This window comes from Myotis davidii, unplaced genomic scaffold, assembly GCF_000327345.1.
Source record: "Myotis davidii unplaced genomic scaffold, ASM32734v1 scaffold221, whole genome shotgun sequence".
Lineage (NCBI taxonomy): Eukaryota > Metazoa > Chordata > Mammalia > Chiroptera > Vespertilionidae > Myotis > Myotis davidii.
In genome coordinates this window covers 4233945-4254580 of record NW_006293349.1, presented here as the reverse complement: position 1 = coordinate 4254580, position 20636 = coordinate 4233945, and the positions used below count along the sequence as shown (strand labels likewise).

The window sequence follows — 20636 nt, the reverse complement described above, 5'->3', positions numbered from 1 at the left end:
GTCCAGGGAGTAAAGATTATGTAGCTTAAGCATGATTGTTTGTAGTTAAAGTGATTAACTACCCGCCTGGCACTTCGTTAAGGGGTTTTATCCCCTCCCTAACTTCAGGGGAAAATCCCTACCTGGGGGAACAACCTTTCTCGGAGAGGTGACCTTGGTTAAAACACATAGTGCCAAGAAGGTGAGCAAACATATTAAGAACAGTATGCCATATATGCCAGGTCCCTTGAAACAGCAAGGATGGACCAGCTCCCAGCAAACAATAAAGATATATTTTTAAAGTAATAATGATAATAATTAATTAATAAAGCCACTGGCGCCATCATCTTGCATTGCAGACTTGGTGTCATTGAGACACTGAAGTCATACATGGTAACTAGCTACATGAATGAGTCTAAACCAGCGGTTCTCAACCTGTGGGTCGCGACCCCTTTGGGGGTCAAATGACCCTTTCACAGGGGTCGCCTAAGACCATTGGAAAACACATACATAATTACATATTGTTTTTGTGATTAATCACCATGCTTTCATTATGTTCAATGTGTAACAATGAAAATACATCCTGCATATCAGATATTTACATGACGATTCATAACAGTAGCAAAATTACAGTTATGAAGTAGCAACGAAAATAATTTTATGGTTGGGGGTCACCACAGCATGAGGAACTGTATTAAAGGGTCGCGGCATCAGGAAGGTTGAGAACCACTGGTCTAAACTATGAATGAATGTAGAATGTAAAAATATCTTTAAATCAGTTCTCTAATGAATCTTAAAAATCAAATAATCATTTTAGGAAAATGAAAACCCTAGAACCTTGAACTGCAGAGCCCTGGGGAGTGTTGGCTAGAACTCATTTCAATCCTTAGAGTCGCCGAGTAAGTAACTCAGTCTTTTTCTCCTCCGCTGTGACAAACACAGGAGACACTTCATGGGCATAGATAGCTTCTCACCCTTCTCCACCATCAGCTATGACCCAGCCTCCTTTCTCCCTTAAAACAACGGATTAGAGTGCAAGTGAGAGGCTCCAAAGTTCCCTTTATTAAAAAAAAAAAAAAACACTAGAGAAAACCTTGGAAAACTTCAGCACAACTATTGCCACTCCCTGTGTGGTGGCTAAGGTTGGGCCTTGCAATGGGCCTGCGTTTGAGAGATGACCAACCTTTTCCTCCGAGGGCCACCCCAGGTACCTTGCTTGGCCTGTCTGCACCTCACTTTCTCCATTTGTAAACGGGTTTAATGCCTGTGCACATGCTGTTGTGATGATAATAAATGAAACAGGAGGCGGAGCACTTAGCCCTATGCCAAAGCATTGGCTGTTAACAACAACGGCAACAATAATAATAAGACCTTACTGGTTACAACCTCCGTATGGCAGTGCACTGGTGTGAAGGGGAAAACGGGCATTAAAACCACTCATCTGAAGAGTCTGTCCCATCTCCTGGAGAGCATCACACTAAACAAAGTGAGCCCGTCAAAGACCAGTGTCACACGATCTCACTCACATGTGGTCTCCAAGGGACAAAGTAGACCCAGAGACAGAGAAGATGGAACAGACGGTCGAATCTCAGAGGGAAGGCAGGGGTGGGTGAGAGGGCGGGAAGAGATCAAGCAAAGAACTTGCATGCATGTATGCATCACCCATGGACACAGACAATAGGGTGGTGCCGGCCTGGGGGTGGGCCTCACCCCCGCAGCTCCCCACTGCAGGGTGGGAGGTGGGAGGGATCACAGATTCACCTGCTGATCGCACAAAAGCCCCAAGCTCATCTTAGCACTTGAGTTCTGAGCTGCCCAAGACCTTGGTAAACACGCCACCCCCGATTTGAGTCCCTGGTGTGGGCAGCGCTCAGCCACAGCTGTTTCCTGCATGTGGTGGCAGCTGGCTCGGTCTGTGCCAGTCTCACTCAGGTGACTGAATCCACTGGTGGTTTAGTGTTCGTGTGGACAGACTTAGAACCTGCTTTGGAGGTGCGGTTTTGTTTGTTTATTTTTAAAATGTGCTTCTTTTTATTTCAGAGAGGAAGGTGAGAGAGAGAGACAGAAACATCAGTGATGAGAGAGAATCATTGATCGGCTGCCTCCTGCACGCACCCCTCCCCCATCCCCACCCCGAGATTGAGCCTACAATCCAGGCCTGTGCCCTGACTGGGAATCGAACCGTGGTTCAGAGGTCGATGCTCTAGGCGCATGCATGTATGCATCACCCATGGACACAGACAATAGGGTGGTGCCGGCCTGGGGGTGGGGGGTGCAGGCTGGAGGGGGTCAATGGGGGAAAAGGGGGACATATGTAATACTTTCAACAATAAAGATTTTAAAAAGAGGCTGTTTCATTCTTAATAAAACTCTTTAATTCTTTCTATATTGTTCTCATCTTTACTCGTGTTAATAAATCATTTATTCATTTTTTTAAAACTGTGAGTACCTACTATGTGTAAGGCACATGCATAGTTGATGGCAATTAGATAGAAAAGGTATCGGTTTTCTCCCCTCTTACTTAGCTCCTAGGACATATTATTTCAGTTTCGGAGTACTCCCCAATGAAGGGTCATTTCAAAACCAAAGAGGTACCCACTGGGGGAGGATCGGCACAGACAGCTCATCTTCCGCCTCTGAGCCGCCAGGCCTGGGTGGCTCTGTGGGCCTGGAATCATTGATCGGCTGCCTCCTGCACGCACCCCTCCCCCATCCCCACCCCGAGATTGAGCCTACAATCCAGGCCTGTGCCCTGACTGGGAATCGAACCGTGGTTCAGAGGTCGATGCTCAACCACTGAGCCAGGTCGGCCGGGCTGGGGCAGTTTTCGTGTCTGCAGCTCTCCAGTCATTTTGATCTACAAGCTGCTGGCGGGGACTATGTGCGTGTTCATTACGAGGCCCAGCCCGCTCCAGGAGGGAGGCAGCGGGTATGGACTTGCCGCGGCCGCTTCTGAGCAAAGCGCTGGGCCGGGCGGCGGAGCCACTGAACCAAATGCAGTAACTGCTGCTCCCCCGCCAGCTTTCTCCTCTTGGGCTGGGGCTGCCATGGGACCAAACTGAGCCGCTCTCTGCAGAAATCAAAACACGCCTCCTTGCCCGCTCCCTCTCCTCGGGATGGAGCCAGCTTCTAACGTTCTGTTCTGTTCTGCCCTCATTTGCCGAGCACCGGGCATCGGGCACCGGGAGGAGTGGGCTTGTTCTCCGTGTGCCTTTTCAGATACGTTTGTTCCCTTGATCGTTGGCCCTTTTCCTTGTTTACAAAGAGACAGTTTAAACTATCAATTAGCCTCATCTGAAACAGACAGACATTAAACAGAAAACAAACGCCCTTGGTGAGGCTGGCCCGACCTACGGTTATGGATTAGTCATTGAGATCTATTGGGGCTACCGAGGGGGGGAGGATTTGTTTGTCCCGACATTAAACAACCCCACAGGGCTCCGTCCTGAGCTCTTGCTTCTCTCTGTCTGTCCATCCATCCATCCCTGACCAGCGGCCTGTCTCTCACAGCCCTTCTCCACCCCAGCAGGCTCTTTCCAATTTTCCATGAACCAGGGAACCAGATAGGCCTGCTTCTGAGAACTAAGTGAATGAAGAGCATACACTTCAGAGCAACTGGACTATAACCTCAGAGGCCTTTGGCTCCAAATAATTGCAAATCCTGACTCATCGTGGCTCGAACAAGGAACTGTATTGTCTCACCGAACAAGGAAGCTTTAAGAGGCCAGGGTTCCGGCACAGTCTCTGGGCCCCTTCTTCACTCTTGGATAAAGCTACCACCTCTGCCCCCTCCATGCGTGGCTGCATCCTCCAGCCGGTGGCAACAGAGCTGCCGTGGTCCAGGCATTGCTCCCAGCACAGCGGGGTCCCGGGCAGCAGGAAGAACACCGCTCTGTTTTGGGGGGAGTGAGAACCTGTTCCAGAGGCTCCCCAGCTGACTCCCCCGACCCCCGGGGACTTCACCATGAGTGCTTCCTGAACTGACTAGGGGGGTAGAATTCTCATGGTCGACTTGGACTACTTAGCATCGATTCTAGACCAAATTGGCATTTTCTCAGCAAAAAGTAGACACTGGGAAGGGAACCCACAATCTATGCAAGAAACTGAAATTTTTGGTTTGCTTATGATTTTTTAAACAATTTTTATAGATTTGGAACTGTGTCTATCATTAGTTCAGATTTGGAGCAAATCGCTTTTAGAAAAATGAGGTGTTGTATTAAAATCCGATCCAATGAAAACCAGAGATATTTAGTAAAAGAGTATAACTCTGGGGCTCCCTGTACCCAGAAGTGGAGACCACGCTCTCCTCCCCCGACTCGATGCTGCAACTGGGCGGAAAGAAAGGACTGGGCGCCTCAGGCCCGCGTCCCTGAGCTCCAGCCTCGCTGACTAGTGGAAGGGCTGGGAATGCGATCCTGCGGGATAATGAGGTCCCTGGGAAGCGGGGACCCCAGAAGCAGAGGCAGACCCTGCAGAGGGCAGACTCCAACCAGCAGAGCACAGGGGGCTCCCACCAGCTCCAACTGAGAAAGAGAAAGAAGATTCCACGGGCTTCCTTCTCTCCCAGGGCCTTCCCCCTGGTGAGCAATGTGTGGAGAGGGGAGTGACTACTAGTCCACTTAGACTCCACTGCTCAGGCCTTCCCACCCCAGGAGGTGGACTCCATCCTGGTACCGACCTCCCCTGCAGCGTGAGGAGGCATCCACCAGCACGGACCCTTAGGAGGCTGCGAGAAGGCCATCCTGGAGTTCACGGGGTTGGGTGGGAGCGGTATTGTCTGAGGACCCAACGTCCTAGTGACAACACTCGACGCGGAGCCCAGCCAACCTGGCACAGGTCCTCTCCCTCTGCCAGCTGTCGGGCACGCACGTCCATCCCTCAGGCCCCTTCTCCTCCAGCCTTTGCCCTGTGCGTGCCACGGTCTCTTCGCCCCGTGCCCTCCCCGTGTGCCCACCAGGCATGGCAGCAGAGCCCTCCTGTTCTGGGTGGGCACCATTCGGCCTCCAGACTCTGTCCTGGTTGGAATGGGAGGGGTTGGGTGCAGCTGCGTGGGGGGAGGGGCGGGAGAGGAAGTGAAACAGAGCCGGGGCCGCAGGCCTGGGCAAGTGGGACAGGAAACCCGCAGCTGCGATGACAGATCATGAAGTCCACTCCTCCCGACCCCGGTTCAGATGACAAAGTGGCAGTCCCTCTTGACTTGCCCCAGATTGCTCCTTTATTTATCGTCAGAGCCGAGACCAGAATTCGCTGGCACAGACATCAGCCGGTCCCGTGGCTGCGCCCTCGAGCCGCGCACACACACAGAGGAACACCCTCACCTCTGCAGAAGCCGCCCTGCTGATAGGAGTTTGGGGGGATACCGGGAAGGCTTTGCACTGAAACTGTTTATAGGAGCCATGAAACGAACAAAGGCAAGTCCAAATTAATTTTTTTAAAAAGCTTGCCTTGTCCGTATAAAATAGTATTAATTAGGGAGCTATCCACATGGAGCAAAATACTTTCTAAATATCATTCACTAGTGTCAATATTGATTATATATTTCCACAGCAGCCATCAAACACATGGGACTTCACCACGAGCGCTGCCCTCCTTCCTGAAATTAGGCATTGTTTTGTTAAACTTGGTCAACTGAAAAATATTCTCTCTGTATCTGTCAATTGGGTAAAGGATTTTTAGGAAAAGTATTGTTTTTCTATTCTATCTATTTTTAAAATATTTTTTATTGATTTCAGAGAGGAAGTGAGAGGGAGAGAGAGAGAAACATCAATGATGAGAGAGAATCATTGATCGACTGTCTCCTGCACGCCCCCTACTGGGGATCGAGCCTGCAACCCAGGCATGTGCCCTTGACCAGTGACCTCTTGGTTCATGGGTTGATGCTGAACCACTGAGCCATGCCGGCTGGGCTTGTTTTTCTATTATAACTTGAATCATTACACCTATATATAGACAGCAGTTTCTAGAAGAGGGGTTATTTTTATATGTTTTTATTGATTTCAGATAGCGGAAAGGAGAGAGAGAGAAACATCAGTGATGAGAATCATTGATCAGCTGCCTCCTGCACACCCCCTACTTGGGATCGAGGCCACAACCCAGGCATGTGCCCCAGCTGGAATCAAACCATGACTTCCTGGTTCATGGGTCAACACTCAACCACTGAGCCACGTGGGCCGGGCTAGAAGAGGAGTTATTTTAAAATAGTGCACGGGGTCAATAAGCTATTTCCTCAGAGTTGTCTCCCTTGCTCAGAAAGCAATCTGATACTGATGGAATGACTTGACTAATTAGTGCAATTAAACAAATGGTTAGTGCCTGGGTGTTCGTTTCTGTGTGGGCCACAAAAATGTGCCCTGGTCAGGGTGCTGGCCATGGAGAGGGGAGGGCAGGCAAGTTTAGGGAGCTATGGGGCTCACAGGAAGAGGGAACACAAATATTTGTTGGGGAAAATAGGTCTAGAATACATGCAAGATTTAGGAAATGCCACTGTGGGGGCAGATGTTTGCGGCGAGCCCTGAAAGACGAGAGACTGAAGACGCGTTCCTGGGCTGGGCTCGGGAGCACACACATCCAGGACATGCAAAGAGTTAAGACAGGGATTTTTTTTTAATTGTGTAAAATGTTTTAATTTCACTCCTAAACACACATCGCTTTCCACGGTGGTGACCGGGTCCGGGCGCTCCGGGCAGCCTTCCATCGCGAGCCCAGAGGGACTTCCACCAGCCGGGGACCCCCTCCGCCTGCGGCCCGACCCGCCTGCCCTCCTCCCGCCCCCCTCCCGCCCCAGCGCTCACAGTCAGCCTGCACTGGTGCCGTCCTTCCGACTTCACCCACGCGTCCAACAGTATTTACTGAACATCTGCTCTCTCGGGCATTGCCAGGCACTCGGCAGAGCAGGGTAAACAGCATCATCTGCGAAATGCGAGGCCAACCCACAGCCAGGCCACCTCGCACCTGTCGGGATGGCGCCACCGAAAAGGCCGAAGGTAACAAGGGCCGCTGCGCGCAGAGAAAAGGGCGCCCCCGGGCGGGGTCGGCAGGGATGTCCAAACGATGCAGCGGCCACAGAAAACAGGACGGGCCTCCGGGGAGCCGGCAACCCCACATCTGGGCATTTGTCCCAAATAATGGAAGGCAGAGGCGCTGAGAAGTCTGCCCTCCCGTCCACCGCAGCGCTCGGCACAAGAGCCCAGACACGGAACCAGCCTCGAGGCCCAGGCGCAGGAATGGGTAGCGGAGCCGTGGCCTATGCCCGCCACGGAGTATGGCTCAGCCTGGAAACGGAAGGAAGCCCTGCGGGGCGGCAACACGGGGGGCTTGGAGGAGGGGACGCTCCCTCCGTGAAACCAATAGACGCAGATGGACAGACGCCGCATGACTCCACTATGTGAGGCATCCAACACAGTCAGACCCCCAGAAACCAAGGAGAGGATGGTGGTGGCCAGAGTGCTGGGGGAGGGGACATGGGGCGTTGCTTTGAGTCTCAGTCATGCAAGGTGAGAAAGTTCTAGAGATTTTACAGACAACCTTGTACCGCCAGTCAACAGTACTATATCGTGCACTTAAAACCTTGTCAGGAGGGTAGATCTTATGTTAAGGGTTCTTAGCATAATAAAAAAAAAATGTTTAAAAAAATTGTGGGTGAATACACCTTTAAAAAATTAGCTACACACAACAGACTCACAGAACACAAAACCACAAAGGCACTGGGGTTGTGGGGCAGGGGAACCAGACCAGGAGGCGGACACGTTCCCTGGGGGACTGATGGAAGCAAATTGAGCCGCCAGACTAGACTCCCAGGCCCATTGTTTTCTTCTTTTTAAAGTAAAAAAATTTTTTTTTAAATTTCAGAGAGAGGAAGGGAGAGGGAGAGAAAAATAGAAACATCCATGATGAGAGAGAACCATTGATCAGCTGCCTCCTTGCATGCCCCCCACTGGGGATCGAGCCTACAACCTGGACATGTGCCCTGACCTGGAATCGAACCAATGACCTCCTGGTTCATGGGTTGATGCTCAACCACTGAGCCACACTGGCCAGGCCCATTACTTTCCCAGTACTCTATACTAGCACAGCGTGCACTTTCTCATTTGCCAGTTTGATTCGCCCAATAAACAAATAAATAAATGGAGTATTGGCTTTCTCCTGGGGCTGGACAATAAATACCACAGACTCTTTGCCAAGGCCCCTGCTCTCCACTCCTGGCTGGTCCCTTTTGGGGACCTGCTGTCTGACATTTGGCTGTTCAGGGCCAAGCTCCCAGATATTCTGCAAAGGCAGCAGTAAAAGCCCAGGTGAATCCAGGAGGCCCCCTGGGCTGCCTCTTCCCCGCTGTGGCCCAAAGACGGCTTTTGGTAAGAAAGAGATGGGTGGTAAGAGAAATGACCTCACCCATGAAGGTCGGACTCGCTTCCTCTTACACATAGGAGTGTCTTTGTCTCCTGGGATCCAAGGGCGCAGTCCCCTCCGTCCAGCCCTGGGCCCCGGATGCAGGTGGCACAGGTACTGGCTGCTGCTGCTGCAGGGGCATCGCTCGGCCAGGGACAGCCGCACTGGGAAGGGACTGCTGCTCCTGCTGCTGCTGAAGGCGAGTCTGTCCATGCAGCTTCCGGGGCCCTGCCTCCTCCGCCAGCATAGACAGCCTGTCTCCTCACCACCAATCAAAACACAAGATGTGGCCTGGCCGGTGTTGCTCAGTGGATAGAGCATCAGCCTGCGGACTGAAGGGTCCCGGGTTCAATTCTGGGCAAGGGCATGTACCTTGGTTGTGGGCACATCCCCAGTAGGGGGTGTGCAGGAGGCAGCTGATCGATGTTTCTCTCTCATCGATGTTTCTAACTCTCTATCCCTCTCCCTTCCTCTCTGTAAAAAATCAATGAAATATATTTTAAAAAGACAAGATGCGACTGGTGACTCAGAGCCACACTGGGGTTCGGTAACCAACAGCGAGAGAGAATTGCCAACGTCCTTTGTATGTTGTGTTGTTTTTCAAAAGCTCTACTTTTGAAAAAAGGGCATCATTCCATGCCATAACATTTGCCCATTTTAAGACAGTGAATTTAGCATAGGCAAATTACTAACGTTGCTCTCCTTTAAGCGCCGTTTTTCTCTCCAATGGGGGGACATTTCCCACAGCTTCCCTCCGTGGGATCTGAAAGGAGCAGCACCTCCTCTTGACAACTCCTGGGAGGAGCGCTGCCAGCGCAGTTCTGTCCTTCGGGGCTCGCTGCTGCCTCTGCTGGAACTGCCTTGTGGAGCCCCTGCCAGGGGGGCTCCTTCCTGATGGGCGGTGACTGCACCCCAGGTCCCCCGCAGGTTGGGGAGTCAGATCCCCGGCTTGTTTCCGTTTGCTATGAAGAGTCTGTGAGTGAGAGAGGGGCCGGCACCATCCAACCCGAGGGCTCCATATCCGACTTCTGCACTGACTCGGAGGGTCTTGGCTGTGTTTGAGAGCTAATTGTTTGCTGTTTTTTGTGGGGTTTTAAAAATATATTTTTATTGATTCCAGAGAGGAAGGGAGAGGGAGATAGAAACATCAATGATGAGAGAGAATCATTGATCAGCTGCCTTCTGCACGCCCCACACTGGGGATGGAGCCTGCAACCCGGGCATATGCCCTTGACTGGGAATCCAACTTTGACCTCCAAGTTCATAGGTTGACGCTCAACCACTGAGCCACGCTGGCCGGGCTAAAGTGGAAACATCTTAAACCGACCACATGCAGTCAACTGTCTCACTGAAAAGCACCGTTCATGTCTGCACGTCAGGCCTGGCAGGTGCTCAGATAGAAACTCTTCAGTTCAGGACAGTTATTCCTGGGCTCAGTGATGCCCCTGTAGACTTACTCAAAAGCGGGAGAGAGAGAGAGAGAGAGAGAGAGAGAGAGAGAGAGAGAGGGGACCGGGCGTGGCTGAGTCCCGGGCAGGGAGCTGACATTCACCACCTGGCTCAGCACCTGCCCGCGGCAGAAGCAGGGCCAGGCAGGGCAGCCAAAAGGTCAAATTCCAAGAAACCTGACAGACTGGAAAAGCCGTCGCTGGTGAACACGGCCAGGTGCCCATAAATTGCCCACTTAACCTCACCCGATTCTGCACCCCGCTGGCCGGATCGGCAGGAACCTCGGCCACGTACCTCCCTCCCTCTGAGCTCTAATTAAAGTTTGCCGAGCCTGTGATCCGCCCAGAACACGAGTCCGCATGCAGAGCACTGGGCCACCGCGGCGGCGTTCTGCTGTCGCTGGTACTAGTCCTGCTTTATAGCGATGATTCAGAGCATCACCGAGTCTGAGGGCTCTGTCTTGTTCATTCCAGAGGGTGGCAATTACTGCAGTGTGCCCTTCTGATGGGGTGCAGCGGGGTGGGGGACACACACTGAGGCCTCCAGCTCCTCTCCTCCAGGCCCTGAAGCGGGGTGAGGGGCAGGGTGGGGTGCAGGCTGGGGGGCTGTCCCTGGGCCATCCCTGACGGGTCTCTGGGTACATGCATTCATTTGCATGGGAATCAAACCCAGGTTTTGACTCAGAAAACGCTTTAGTTCACATGCTACGGCTTGAGATTTGAGTGTGAGCACAAAACAGTCAGCTAGCAGTGGTTGGCAAGCTCATCAGTCAGCAGAGCCAAATGCCAACCGCACAACGACTGAAATTTCTTTTGAGAGCCAAATTTTTTAAACTGAAACTACATAGGTAGGTACATTGTTATTAACTTAATGAGGGCACTCCTAAGGCTGAGGAAGAGCCACACTCAAGGGGCCAAAGAGCCGCATGTGGCTCGCGAGCCGCAGTTTGCCGACCACTGAGCTAGGAAATGAGGGTAGGCCTGGAGCTTTCGGGTTCATTTCATCCAGAACCTGGAAGTCACACGCCCAGGTCACGTCCGACCTTCAGTCCCCAGCACCACACCCGTGTTTGGCTGTCAGCTCCAACCAGCATGGCTTCTACTTCCTTTTCTAGACTTTTCTATCGGTTCTATCTTCTGGAAACCTGCCATTCCAGTCAAATGGAGCCAGTACTTTATTTTATTGATTTAATTGGTACATTTCTCCCACTTTGTAATATCTGAAATCAAGAAGGTTTTGGCAATCAATGCATTTGGATTCCGGCCCTCCTTTAAAACATTCCCTACATTTTCCCCTTCAGAGATTTGGCTAAAAGTATTTTTTCCTCCTTTTTTACCTCAGTGGAAAGCCAACCCATCTTTTCCAGACCCAATTTAAACCTAGAATCTCCTTTTAAAAAAACCTTTCTCATCAGCCCTTCTAAAAACCAATTTAGTTCCTTCTGACCCACAGCGGCACTAAAACCTAAGTTTATGTGTCCTATAAATAACTGCTGGGTGTTGGAGTGATGCGAGTCCCTGTCTTATTTCTCTTTCCAGATTGTGAGAATCCAGAGGGGAAACTATGCCTCTTACTACCTTGCCTTTTCCATAGCAACTAGTTCATATGTTTCTCAATTTGATGATCCATAAATATCACTTCAGGGAATGAAGAAATAAGTCAACAACTGTACACCATTATGCCTAAAGAATATGACTGAATGCAAAAGGTCAGGGACAATAACTGTACAAGATGCCCACAGAGCACTGTGTACGGAGTGGGTGTACTTCTGCTAAATCAACAACAACAACCCCCCCCCCTTCCTTATGGGGCATGATCGCTGTTAGGAGGACACAGGCCTAAGGGGGACTATCAGGCACCTCTGGAGAGGGGGGTTGAGGGGATGAAATTATGGAAGTTCACCATAGATGGTTCCCCTTTTCATTGTTTCACACACACACACACACACACACACATATATACACACACATACACACATACACACACATACACACACACACACACACACAACCCTTGTTATTTGGCTTTGGGCTTACAGATATCAACAAAGTATGTGAATTCGTTTTGCCATAAAAATTAAGGGAGGGAAGGAGAGGGCAGGCTGGGTGTCGTTTTATGATGAGGAAAAAGCCCGGAAGTCAACACAGAGAAGGCTGTGAGTTGTGAGCTGTGACAACCAAGAGGTAAGATTAATTCCGAAAACAATAGAAGAACATCGTTTCCTGAACCCAGAGGTAACAGAATCCTGGGACCTCGTAAACTGCCTGATTTACAAGCCGCTCGCACACAAAACCAAGTGGGAAGTCCGGGGCAGTTGGCCAGAGAAGCGAAGTGAGCTATTGTAACAACAACAACAACAAAAGGAAAGCCTCTTGCGTGTATGAAGGTGTAACGGAAGCGAATGTCTATTTGTAAATTACCCTTTTATTTTATAGGATCCTATCTAATAATAGACAAACACAGTAATCGCCACCGAGGCTCTGCAGGGAGAGAAGGCGGTATGCGCCTGTGTAGCCCGGGGCACCGCGACACTAGCTAAGCACGCTGGACAAGTGGGCTATTTATATCTGTACCATTCGTAGTAACTGTTAACTGTCTTATTTTATGTTTAAAAGCTAACCATGCACCAGGCATTATGCCAAATGCCTTATGTTTTATTTCCTTGGTGCCTCCTAACAACCTGTGACACTACTCTCCCCATTTCGCAGACGGGGAAACAGACGCTGAGATAAATTAAGCAAGGAATGGAGTCAGGATTTGAACTCAGGAACTTGGTTCGTTGATGCCAAATCCTTTACTTCTTGCCTCTGCACAAAAGCGTCTGTCAGAACCATACCTATGATCGCTAGGCATCCCGTTATTCCCATTTCGCCTTCCCACCCCCTCTGGTGTGAAGGTAGACCCCAACTGCCGTCACCAAGAACCCCCGTCACCCTCCCGGGGCAGCTCCTCCATCCGCTCAGCTCCCCGCGCTCATTAGAGACATAAGGGATATTCTGCCGGCCAGCGGGCGGTCCCAGCTCTCACTCTTGTCTTTTGCTAGCTTGTGGCCTCACAACGCCTCCATCCACCTCTTTTCTCTTCTCTTCTTTTCTCTTCTTTTCTCTTCTTTTCTCTTTTCTTTTCTTTTCTTTTCTCTTCTTTTCTTTCTTTTCAAATTATAAGAGAAAGTTTATTCAGGAAGTTGCAGAGGTCATAGAAGGGCCCTTGGACCTTAGGAGGAGAAGGGCAGAGAGACCGCGCCCGGGGAAGGAGGGGGAGGGAAAGGCCCAGAGGGCTCCAAGGAAGAGGTGCCATGTCCTTGCTCGGTGCCTACCTGCAGCCTGACTCGGGGGAGAAACAGAGGCGTGTGAGTCACTTCATGAAGCAGTACAGGTTCACAATCCCTTATCCACCCATTTTGAAGTGCAAAGAGGTTTAATAAATGAAAGACTTTTCATAACTCATTTGGCATCAAAGCCTGGCCAGACCTGAACTCATCGGGCAACAAGGCATGCCCCGGGCTGACTGGAGGCTGTTCATCGCCATGGACCCCAGCCAGTGGCTGGTCACGCATCTCACTGCTGAAATGTCCACTTGCTTTATCACAGGCCGGCGCCCCGCCCTCACCCAGGGATTTATGTAGAGATGGTAGATTTCCCTTATTATCTATCCAAGATCCAACGAGCCTTACATCACAAAGCACCTCTGGCCCCAAGGGTTTCAGAGAAGTGATTTCATACGCAGAAGTCCCTTCTTGTATCACCCCAGCCTTTCTTTAAAGCAGTGGTTCTCAACCTTGGCTGCACATTAGAATCACCTGGGAATCTTTTTAAAATCCTGATTTCTGGGCCTCATCCTCCGGAAAATCTGTTTCTTTGTTACTAATGGGGCCCCACCCCATAACAAAGAAACAATTTCCGGAGGATGAGGCCCAGAAATCAGGATTTTAAAATGATTCCCAGGTGACTCTAATGTGCAGCCAAGGTTGAGAACCACTGATCTAAGGGAAAGGGGGAGGGGGCCGGGAAGAGATTAACCAAAGACTTTCTATGCGTATGTGTACTACCTATAGACGCAGACAATAGGGTGGTGAAGGCCTGGGGTGGGTGGGAACCAGGGGGAAGGGGTCTTAGAGGGAGTGGGGGGACATCTGTAATACTCTCAACAATAAAAGTTTTGTTTTTTTTTTTAAAAAAGAAGAATTAAAATAAATTACAGAGATCCAGACGAGCCTTACATTTCGGGCTGATCCGGGATCCTCCTATCTGCGTTTTCCCGATAACGCACAGAAACTCCCAGGGCTCGTTTTCCCGTTCTTCCGCCACATGCTTTTCTGGTATTTTGGCAAGCCCTCCCGACCTAAGGTGTGAAGCCATCGTATTAGAAAAGCCATTAAACCTGGCACGGCAGAAATTTAGATATTGCCACAGACGTACATTCATTCAGTGAACGTTTCCAGGACGAGTGTCTGAGTCATGAGACCTAATTCTAAGAGCCAAGGGAAGACATCCAAAAGCAAGGGGAGGAGAAGCGCTGGCACCCGACCCTCCCTGCTTTTCTGTGGGAAACCCGTTGCCAGGACAGCAGACTCGCCAGCAGCACCCGGGCGCCTCAATTAGCCCCTGAGCACCCTCCCCATGATGCAGGCTCTTCAAGGAGCCGCCAAGTGTCACCGCACCTGTGTGAGCATTGTGTTAGCGATCGGTAACTAGAGCTACTGAGCAGGGTGGAAATAGCCTGTGGCTTATGTTTTTTGAATTTTAGTAGGGAAAAGTGGACATTTCTTAGAGTTTAACAGATACAGGTATAAGTGTCTGTGACTTTACAAGCCTTTCATAAGGTTCAAGTTGAAATAATGTATAGATTTTAAGTCCTGATCGGCTGCCTCCTGCACACCCCCTACTGGGGATGGAGTCTGAAACTATGACCTTCTGGTCGATAGGCCAACGCTCAACCACTGAGCCACACAGGCCGGGCCGGGAATTCTTATAACACCTGTGTGGCATAAATGAATGCAAGTATACCCATGTACCAGGGACTGATCAAAGTAAAGATGCCAAGTATATTTCTACCCTAAAGTAAATTCCATTCAGAAACAGGATTGAAGACCTCAGACTCCGCTGAGTACTGGCTATGGAATGTGAGTGCTTTTCTCCGTGTGCCAGGTTATTCTTGATGACTCTCAAGGTCGGCCCTTGTCTCTCAGAATATTGTTGGACAAGCACCGGGCTTGAGGACCTAAAGACTGCATGAGGGGGCAATGGCTCCCTCGGAAAGTGGGGCAGCCCGGCCGGCGTGGCTCAGCAGTGGAACATCGACCTATGAGCCAGGAGGTCTCAGTTCGATTCCCGGTCAGGGCGTGTCCCTGGGCTCGATCCCCAATGTGGGGTGTGCAGGAGGCAACGATCGATGATTCTCTCATCACTGATGTTTCTCTCTCTCTCGCCCTCTCCCTTCCTCTCTGAAATCAATAAAAAGCTATTTTAAAAAATAAAATATACATGATGCTTATAGTAATAAAATAAAATAAGAAAGGAAGCGGGTGGGCGTGGCCTGGCAGCGGGCTCCTGCGGGCTAGCAGGAGCTTCTGAGTCACCATCCTCCTCAGCAAGCCTCCGTGCCAGCCTTCAGCTGCCCTTCGCCCCGCAGTCCCGCTGCCCCCTGAAGCCTGCATTTCCCCTCAGCCACCCTGTGCCCGGCCCTGCTCTGCTGCCAGGCGCAATGAGCGGCCTGCCGGGCCTGATGCCCACGGGCTGTTCCCAACCGGGAAGGAAGCCAGAGGGCTCCTCCCCGCGAGGGGCCAGCTGTTTAGGGCAGAGCCAGATGCACCTTCAGCGGCCGTCCTGTCCTTGGGGTGCCTGCGCACAGGGGGAGCCAGAAGGAGAGCTGAGCAGCCGGCTGGGGGCTGGCGCGGTGCTGAGCCTCCACCTAGGAACCAGGAGGGCACAGTTCAGTTCCTGGTCAGGGATCCTGCCCGGGTTGTGGGCTCGATCCCCAGTAGGGGGCATGCAGGAGACGGCTGATCCATGATTCTCTCATTATTGATGTTTCCCTCTCTTCCTCTCCCTTCCTCTCTGGAATCAATAAAAACCATATTAGAGAAGAAAAGAAAAGCTAAAACAATACACCATAGTTGGGGAATTCCGAACAGAGGAAACAAGCTACAGACTTTTCTATTTCTCTTTCTAAACACCCTCCACTCTGTTGAAGTGCTAAGCACATGTGTTACTAAGCGGGACTTCAAATGCTCTCAGCCCACAACATTGATTTATTACTCTACCTCCATCTACACTCTCCCCTCTCTCCTTTTTCAGTAAACCCAGCTGAGGGCACAGTTAGCCATGGAGCCAGCACGGTGCCCGCTAAGGGTGACAAACAGTGAGCAGGACAGGCCGGGCCGCCCTCAGGGGTTACATCCGGGGCGAGGACCCCTGAGGGCCAAGGCCTTTCCAAGCACGTCACTGGTGTGAGGCTGCTCTGAGGGGCTGGCGTTGTTAGGAGAGGAAAGGGATTTGCTGGTCTCCGGGAGATAATCAGGATCAAGGGTCAAAACGAAATCCTGTAGTAGGCGTTGGCCTGCCCCCAAATTTGAATGCTGGGCCCTGGCTGGTTTGGCTCAGTGGACAGAGTGTCGGCCTGCAGACCGAAGGGTCCCGGGTTCGATTCCTATCAAGGGCACATGCCAGGTTGCAGGCTCAGTCCCCAGGAGGGGGCATGCAGGAGGCCACTGATCAATGATTCTCTCTCATCATTGATGTCTCTCTCTCTCTCTTCCTTCTTCTCTTAAATCAATAATTTTTTTTTTAATTGAATGCCAGGGGATCAATGTTCCTGGAGTCATACCGCAGTTTTTTGGAAGAAAATCTCTATGAAAGAAAACTCTAGGGCGTTGTCTAAAGTAAAACCAAAGCCACTGGTGGGAAAATTAAAACATTCTAACAGTCGTAATGAAAATGTTCCTTTTCTGTCTTCGAGTAGAGTTCAGCCAGAGATGGATATGAAGCCATGCGTCATCCCAGGCCAGCGCTTGGCCGTGGCTCACTCCTGCGGGGATTAGGGAAGAGTTGGCAGCGGGGACTGCGTTTTGTCTGACTGTCATCCAGGGCCTTTTTTTAATTGAGAGAGAGGAAGGGAGGGAGGGAGAGAGAGAGAGAGAGAGAGAGAGAGAGAGAGACAGACAGACAGACAAACAGACATCGGTGAGAGAGGAACATCATAGATCGGCTGCCTCCTGAACGCCCCCTACAGGGGATCAAGCCTGCAACCTGGGCATGTGCCCTGACCAGGAATCGAACCAGTGATCTCTTGGGTCCTGGGTAGATGCTCAACCGCTGAGCCACACTGGCTGGGCCAGGGCCCAATTTCTATGGGTAATTCTCATGCTTTCCCCCACTTGCTGGGAGCTAGCGGTGCACTCGCTTCCAGGTTAACCTACACTCACATGGCCTCTCCCCGCAGCCTCTGCTTGGCCAACCTCACTGTCAGGAGGTGTTTCTTTGAAAGGTGTTTGAAGATCCGGGTGCATTATTTGTTCTCTGCTCAGAAGTCACTAATAGTCGCCGTCATGGCTCCACCACAATAACATCACCTGGTCCTAACCAGCCACACTCTGCGGAAGGAGGACTCCCTCCGTGAGAAGATCCGATCCACTAAGCAGCCTGGCCTGCTCCCGGTGCTCCCACTGGCACAGGCAAGTGCCCTCACTGACATGGTTGTCAAGAGATCATGTCTGAGACCTGGGCTGAGCCACGGGTGCAAGCTCTGTAGGCCCATCCACCACAGGGGAATGGCACTCAGACAGAAGCTGGGCTCCCGGCTGGCGAGTGCCGTGGCAGTGGCAGGAGCCTCTCCTGCCCCCACGGCAAGGCTAAGGATGTCCAACTGACAGCTTAGGCCCGCTCCCCCTGAGGAGTGGGCCTAAGCCATCAGTCGGACATCCCCCCAGGTAAAAACACCTCCCCCTGTTGTTATCTGGGGGGATGTTCCCTGTCACCCCGAGTTCAAGAATGAAGAGCCGGGCCAGCATGAGCATCAGCCTATGAACCAAAGAGATTGCAGTTGGATTCCTGGTCAGGGCACATGCCTGGGTTGTGGGCTCAATCCCCAGTAGGGGGTGTGCAGGAGGCAGCCAATCAACGATTCTCCTCATCATTGATGTTTCTATCTCTCTCCCTCTCCCTTCCTTTCTGAAATCAATAAATATATATGTATTTTTTAAAATAAAGAGAAACTAAGTAGAACCACAGCCAGCCCCCGGGGCAGGGTGGCATGAGTCACCCCTTTGCAGTTATAAGCTGCTGAGACCTGGGGGATGTTTGTTACTGAATGTAACCTAGCGATCTTGCCTGGGCTTGAGTCCCATGTCCTAACTCTGTGACCTTGGACAAGTTACTTCACTTTTCTGAACTGAGGTCATGTGTGAAACAGGGATGATGTGTGAAATTACTGGGGCATGCTCACAAACACTAGTTGTCATAACTATGAACTATTATTGTTAATAATAAGACTTGTACTTCTTACTGCCATGGGGAATTTTCTTCGAATTTATTTTAGTGATTTTCGGGGGTGGGGGAACTGTTGTTATCTGAAAGAGAAGGTACATGATATTCCTTTTTAGTAATGCATAGTCACAGACCCCGAGTTCCAGCACATATACTGCTGGTCATCTGTAGCTAGAACAAGAAATTCCTCCTCGGTGTGATGTAGCTGTTCAATAGCACAGGTGGCTTCACTGAAGTCATTTTGTGTGTTTTTTCCAAGTTCTCTGTTATTGAAGCTAGCCCGGCAGGGGCAGGCCCCTAGGAGACTGCGGACCAACTTCTCACACGTTTACGTCTTTCTCTGAAGAGAACCCTGAGTATTCATGGGATCCTCAAAGGAACCTGTGAATCCTCTCCCCCAAAACACTAGCAACGATCATCAATCTCGATAGGTTAAGAATGTTTAGTCTCTGCTACTAACTTGGAATTGTTCAGCATCTGGCCATGATTCACTAAAAAACTCATCCAATTAAAAGACTTCAGAAGAAGCCAATAATTCTTACAGTGAACATGTACGTTAAACGAAGCTGGATAGATACACACACACACACACACACACACACACACACTCACATACATGTATATAAATGTGTTCTGAATTTTAAACAGGGGCCCTCATTAAATGGGGTGTCTATTTCGGGACTATTCCTGGTAGAGCTGCCTACATTTGATAGAGGGAGCGCTAATCGACGATGAATATTCCCAGCTCGGGGAGCTGCCTGTTAGGGCCCCACAGCGCAGTCCTGTACAGCGCAGCGCGCTCCCCGTCACCGAGCAGGGGTTAGATCACTGTCACCTCAGCGTACGGAACTAGAAGTGTTATCAGGGGTCACGAAACGATCGCTTTTTATTGCAGCATCTGCCTCTGAAGCCTCACCCCACAACCCCGGGGCCCATGGCCGCCTCTGAGAAGCTTCCCTCGGACTAAGAACAGTATCTGTCTGTTTACGTCACTCTACTGCAGTGTTCTCAACCTTCTGGCCCTTTAAATACAGTTCCTCATGTTGTGGCCCAACCATAAAGTTATTTTCGTTGCTACTTCATAACTGTCATGTTGCTACTGTGATGAATCGTCATGTAAATATCTGATATGCAGGATGGTCTTAGGCGACCCCTGTGAAAGGGTCGTTCGACCGCCAAAGGGGTCGCGACCCACAGGTTGAGAACCACTGCTGTACTTGCTCTCTGTGTCCCTCTGGGTTTGGCCGAAGGTGGGAAGGGAAGAGCCGAGAATTGGGCGAAGGGTGCAGGCATCACCAGGCCAGCCGCCTTCTTCTCAGGAAGTTAGTAGAAGCTCTGAGTCAGTCGGCCAACCAGCCCCAGTCCTTTGCTATAAACGCACACACACATCCGGGATCCAGAGATGGCCGCCGGGGAAACCTTGGTGCTGCTGATGTCGAGGTTGATGCCTCTCTTAGGTCTCTCGCTGCCTGGCATGGTCGCCTCCGCCACCACTCCTTTCTCAGCACTGGCCACAAGATTAAAATTTCCCATCCTGCCCTATGGAAACATGTAGTAACCCTGCATCCCATCAATCCAGCCCTGCAAGCCTTTCCATGGGAGAACAAGAAATAAACCCAATCCCTACGATGACTTTACCACCAGAAACTGTTACTACATGGAAATGTGAAGACAAGGGCTGTCTGCAAGGCTGACCCACCTGCAGGGCGTGTTTTATGAGGAACGCGCACTGCTGTGACTTTGCCTGAATAAGGAAAGCGATCCCTAAATCCTCAAGAGAATTCCTTAGGTTGAAAAAGTACATATAAGGGCTACCAATTCCCTGTGTACGACCTCCAGCTAAATAAATATGGGGGTAGAGGAGTCAACTATTCTTCCAAAGAAATAAAATTTCCTGAAATTATGTCCTGGATAATCCCTATTTTTGTCATGGAAAGTGTAGCACTGCCGTGCCTCAGGCGAATGGGACAAGTCACGCAGTAGCATCACCTTTCTTCATTGTGCTATTTCCATGGGTGGCCGGCCTCATGTGTGAGTGTAACTATCCTCTACATCCTCACTCGCTTTGAGGACTACCATCCAAAATAAATCAACCAACAAGCACATATGCGAATCAAACGAAAGCTTCGGGTAAATGGTAATGTGCCGTTAGATTGGGTATCCACAGTGCAAAAGATACAAGTTTGAAAGCATTCTTTATCAACAGACACTCCCCTGATATTTTCAATTGTTTTGTCTAGAGAATTCACACACAGAGAAGAAATAAACAATGAAACATTACAGGATGGCTATTAGTGGAGAAATATTATTTCCTTTTTCAATTTCTGAAGCTTAAACTTT

At 50.6% G+C, this 20636-nt stretch overlaps 1 protein-coding gene across 1 annotated transcript in view; it reads right to left on the bottom strand.

The window, feature by feature from the left end:
• The window catches only part of NABP1 (nucleic acid binding protein 1), a 51808-nt gene extending 32036 nt beyond the window's left edge, over window positions 1-19772 (bottom strand). Inside the window, exons 1-2 of the mRNA XM_015566117.1 lie at window positions 19684-19772; window positions 3682-3871 (exon numbers count right to left, since the gene is read on the bottom strand). Of these exons, the coding sequence (XP_015421603.1) occupies window positions 3682-3871; window positions 19684-19772 (279 nt within the window). The remainder of the gene's footprint in view (window positions 1-3681; window positions 3872-19683) is intronic.
• Between the last annotated feature and the right edge of the window lie 864 nt (window positions 19773-20636).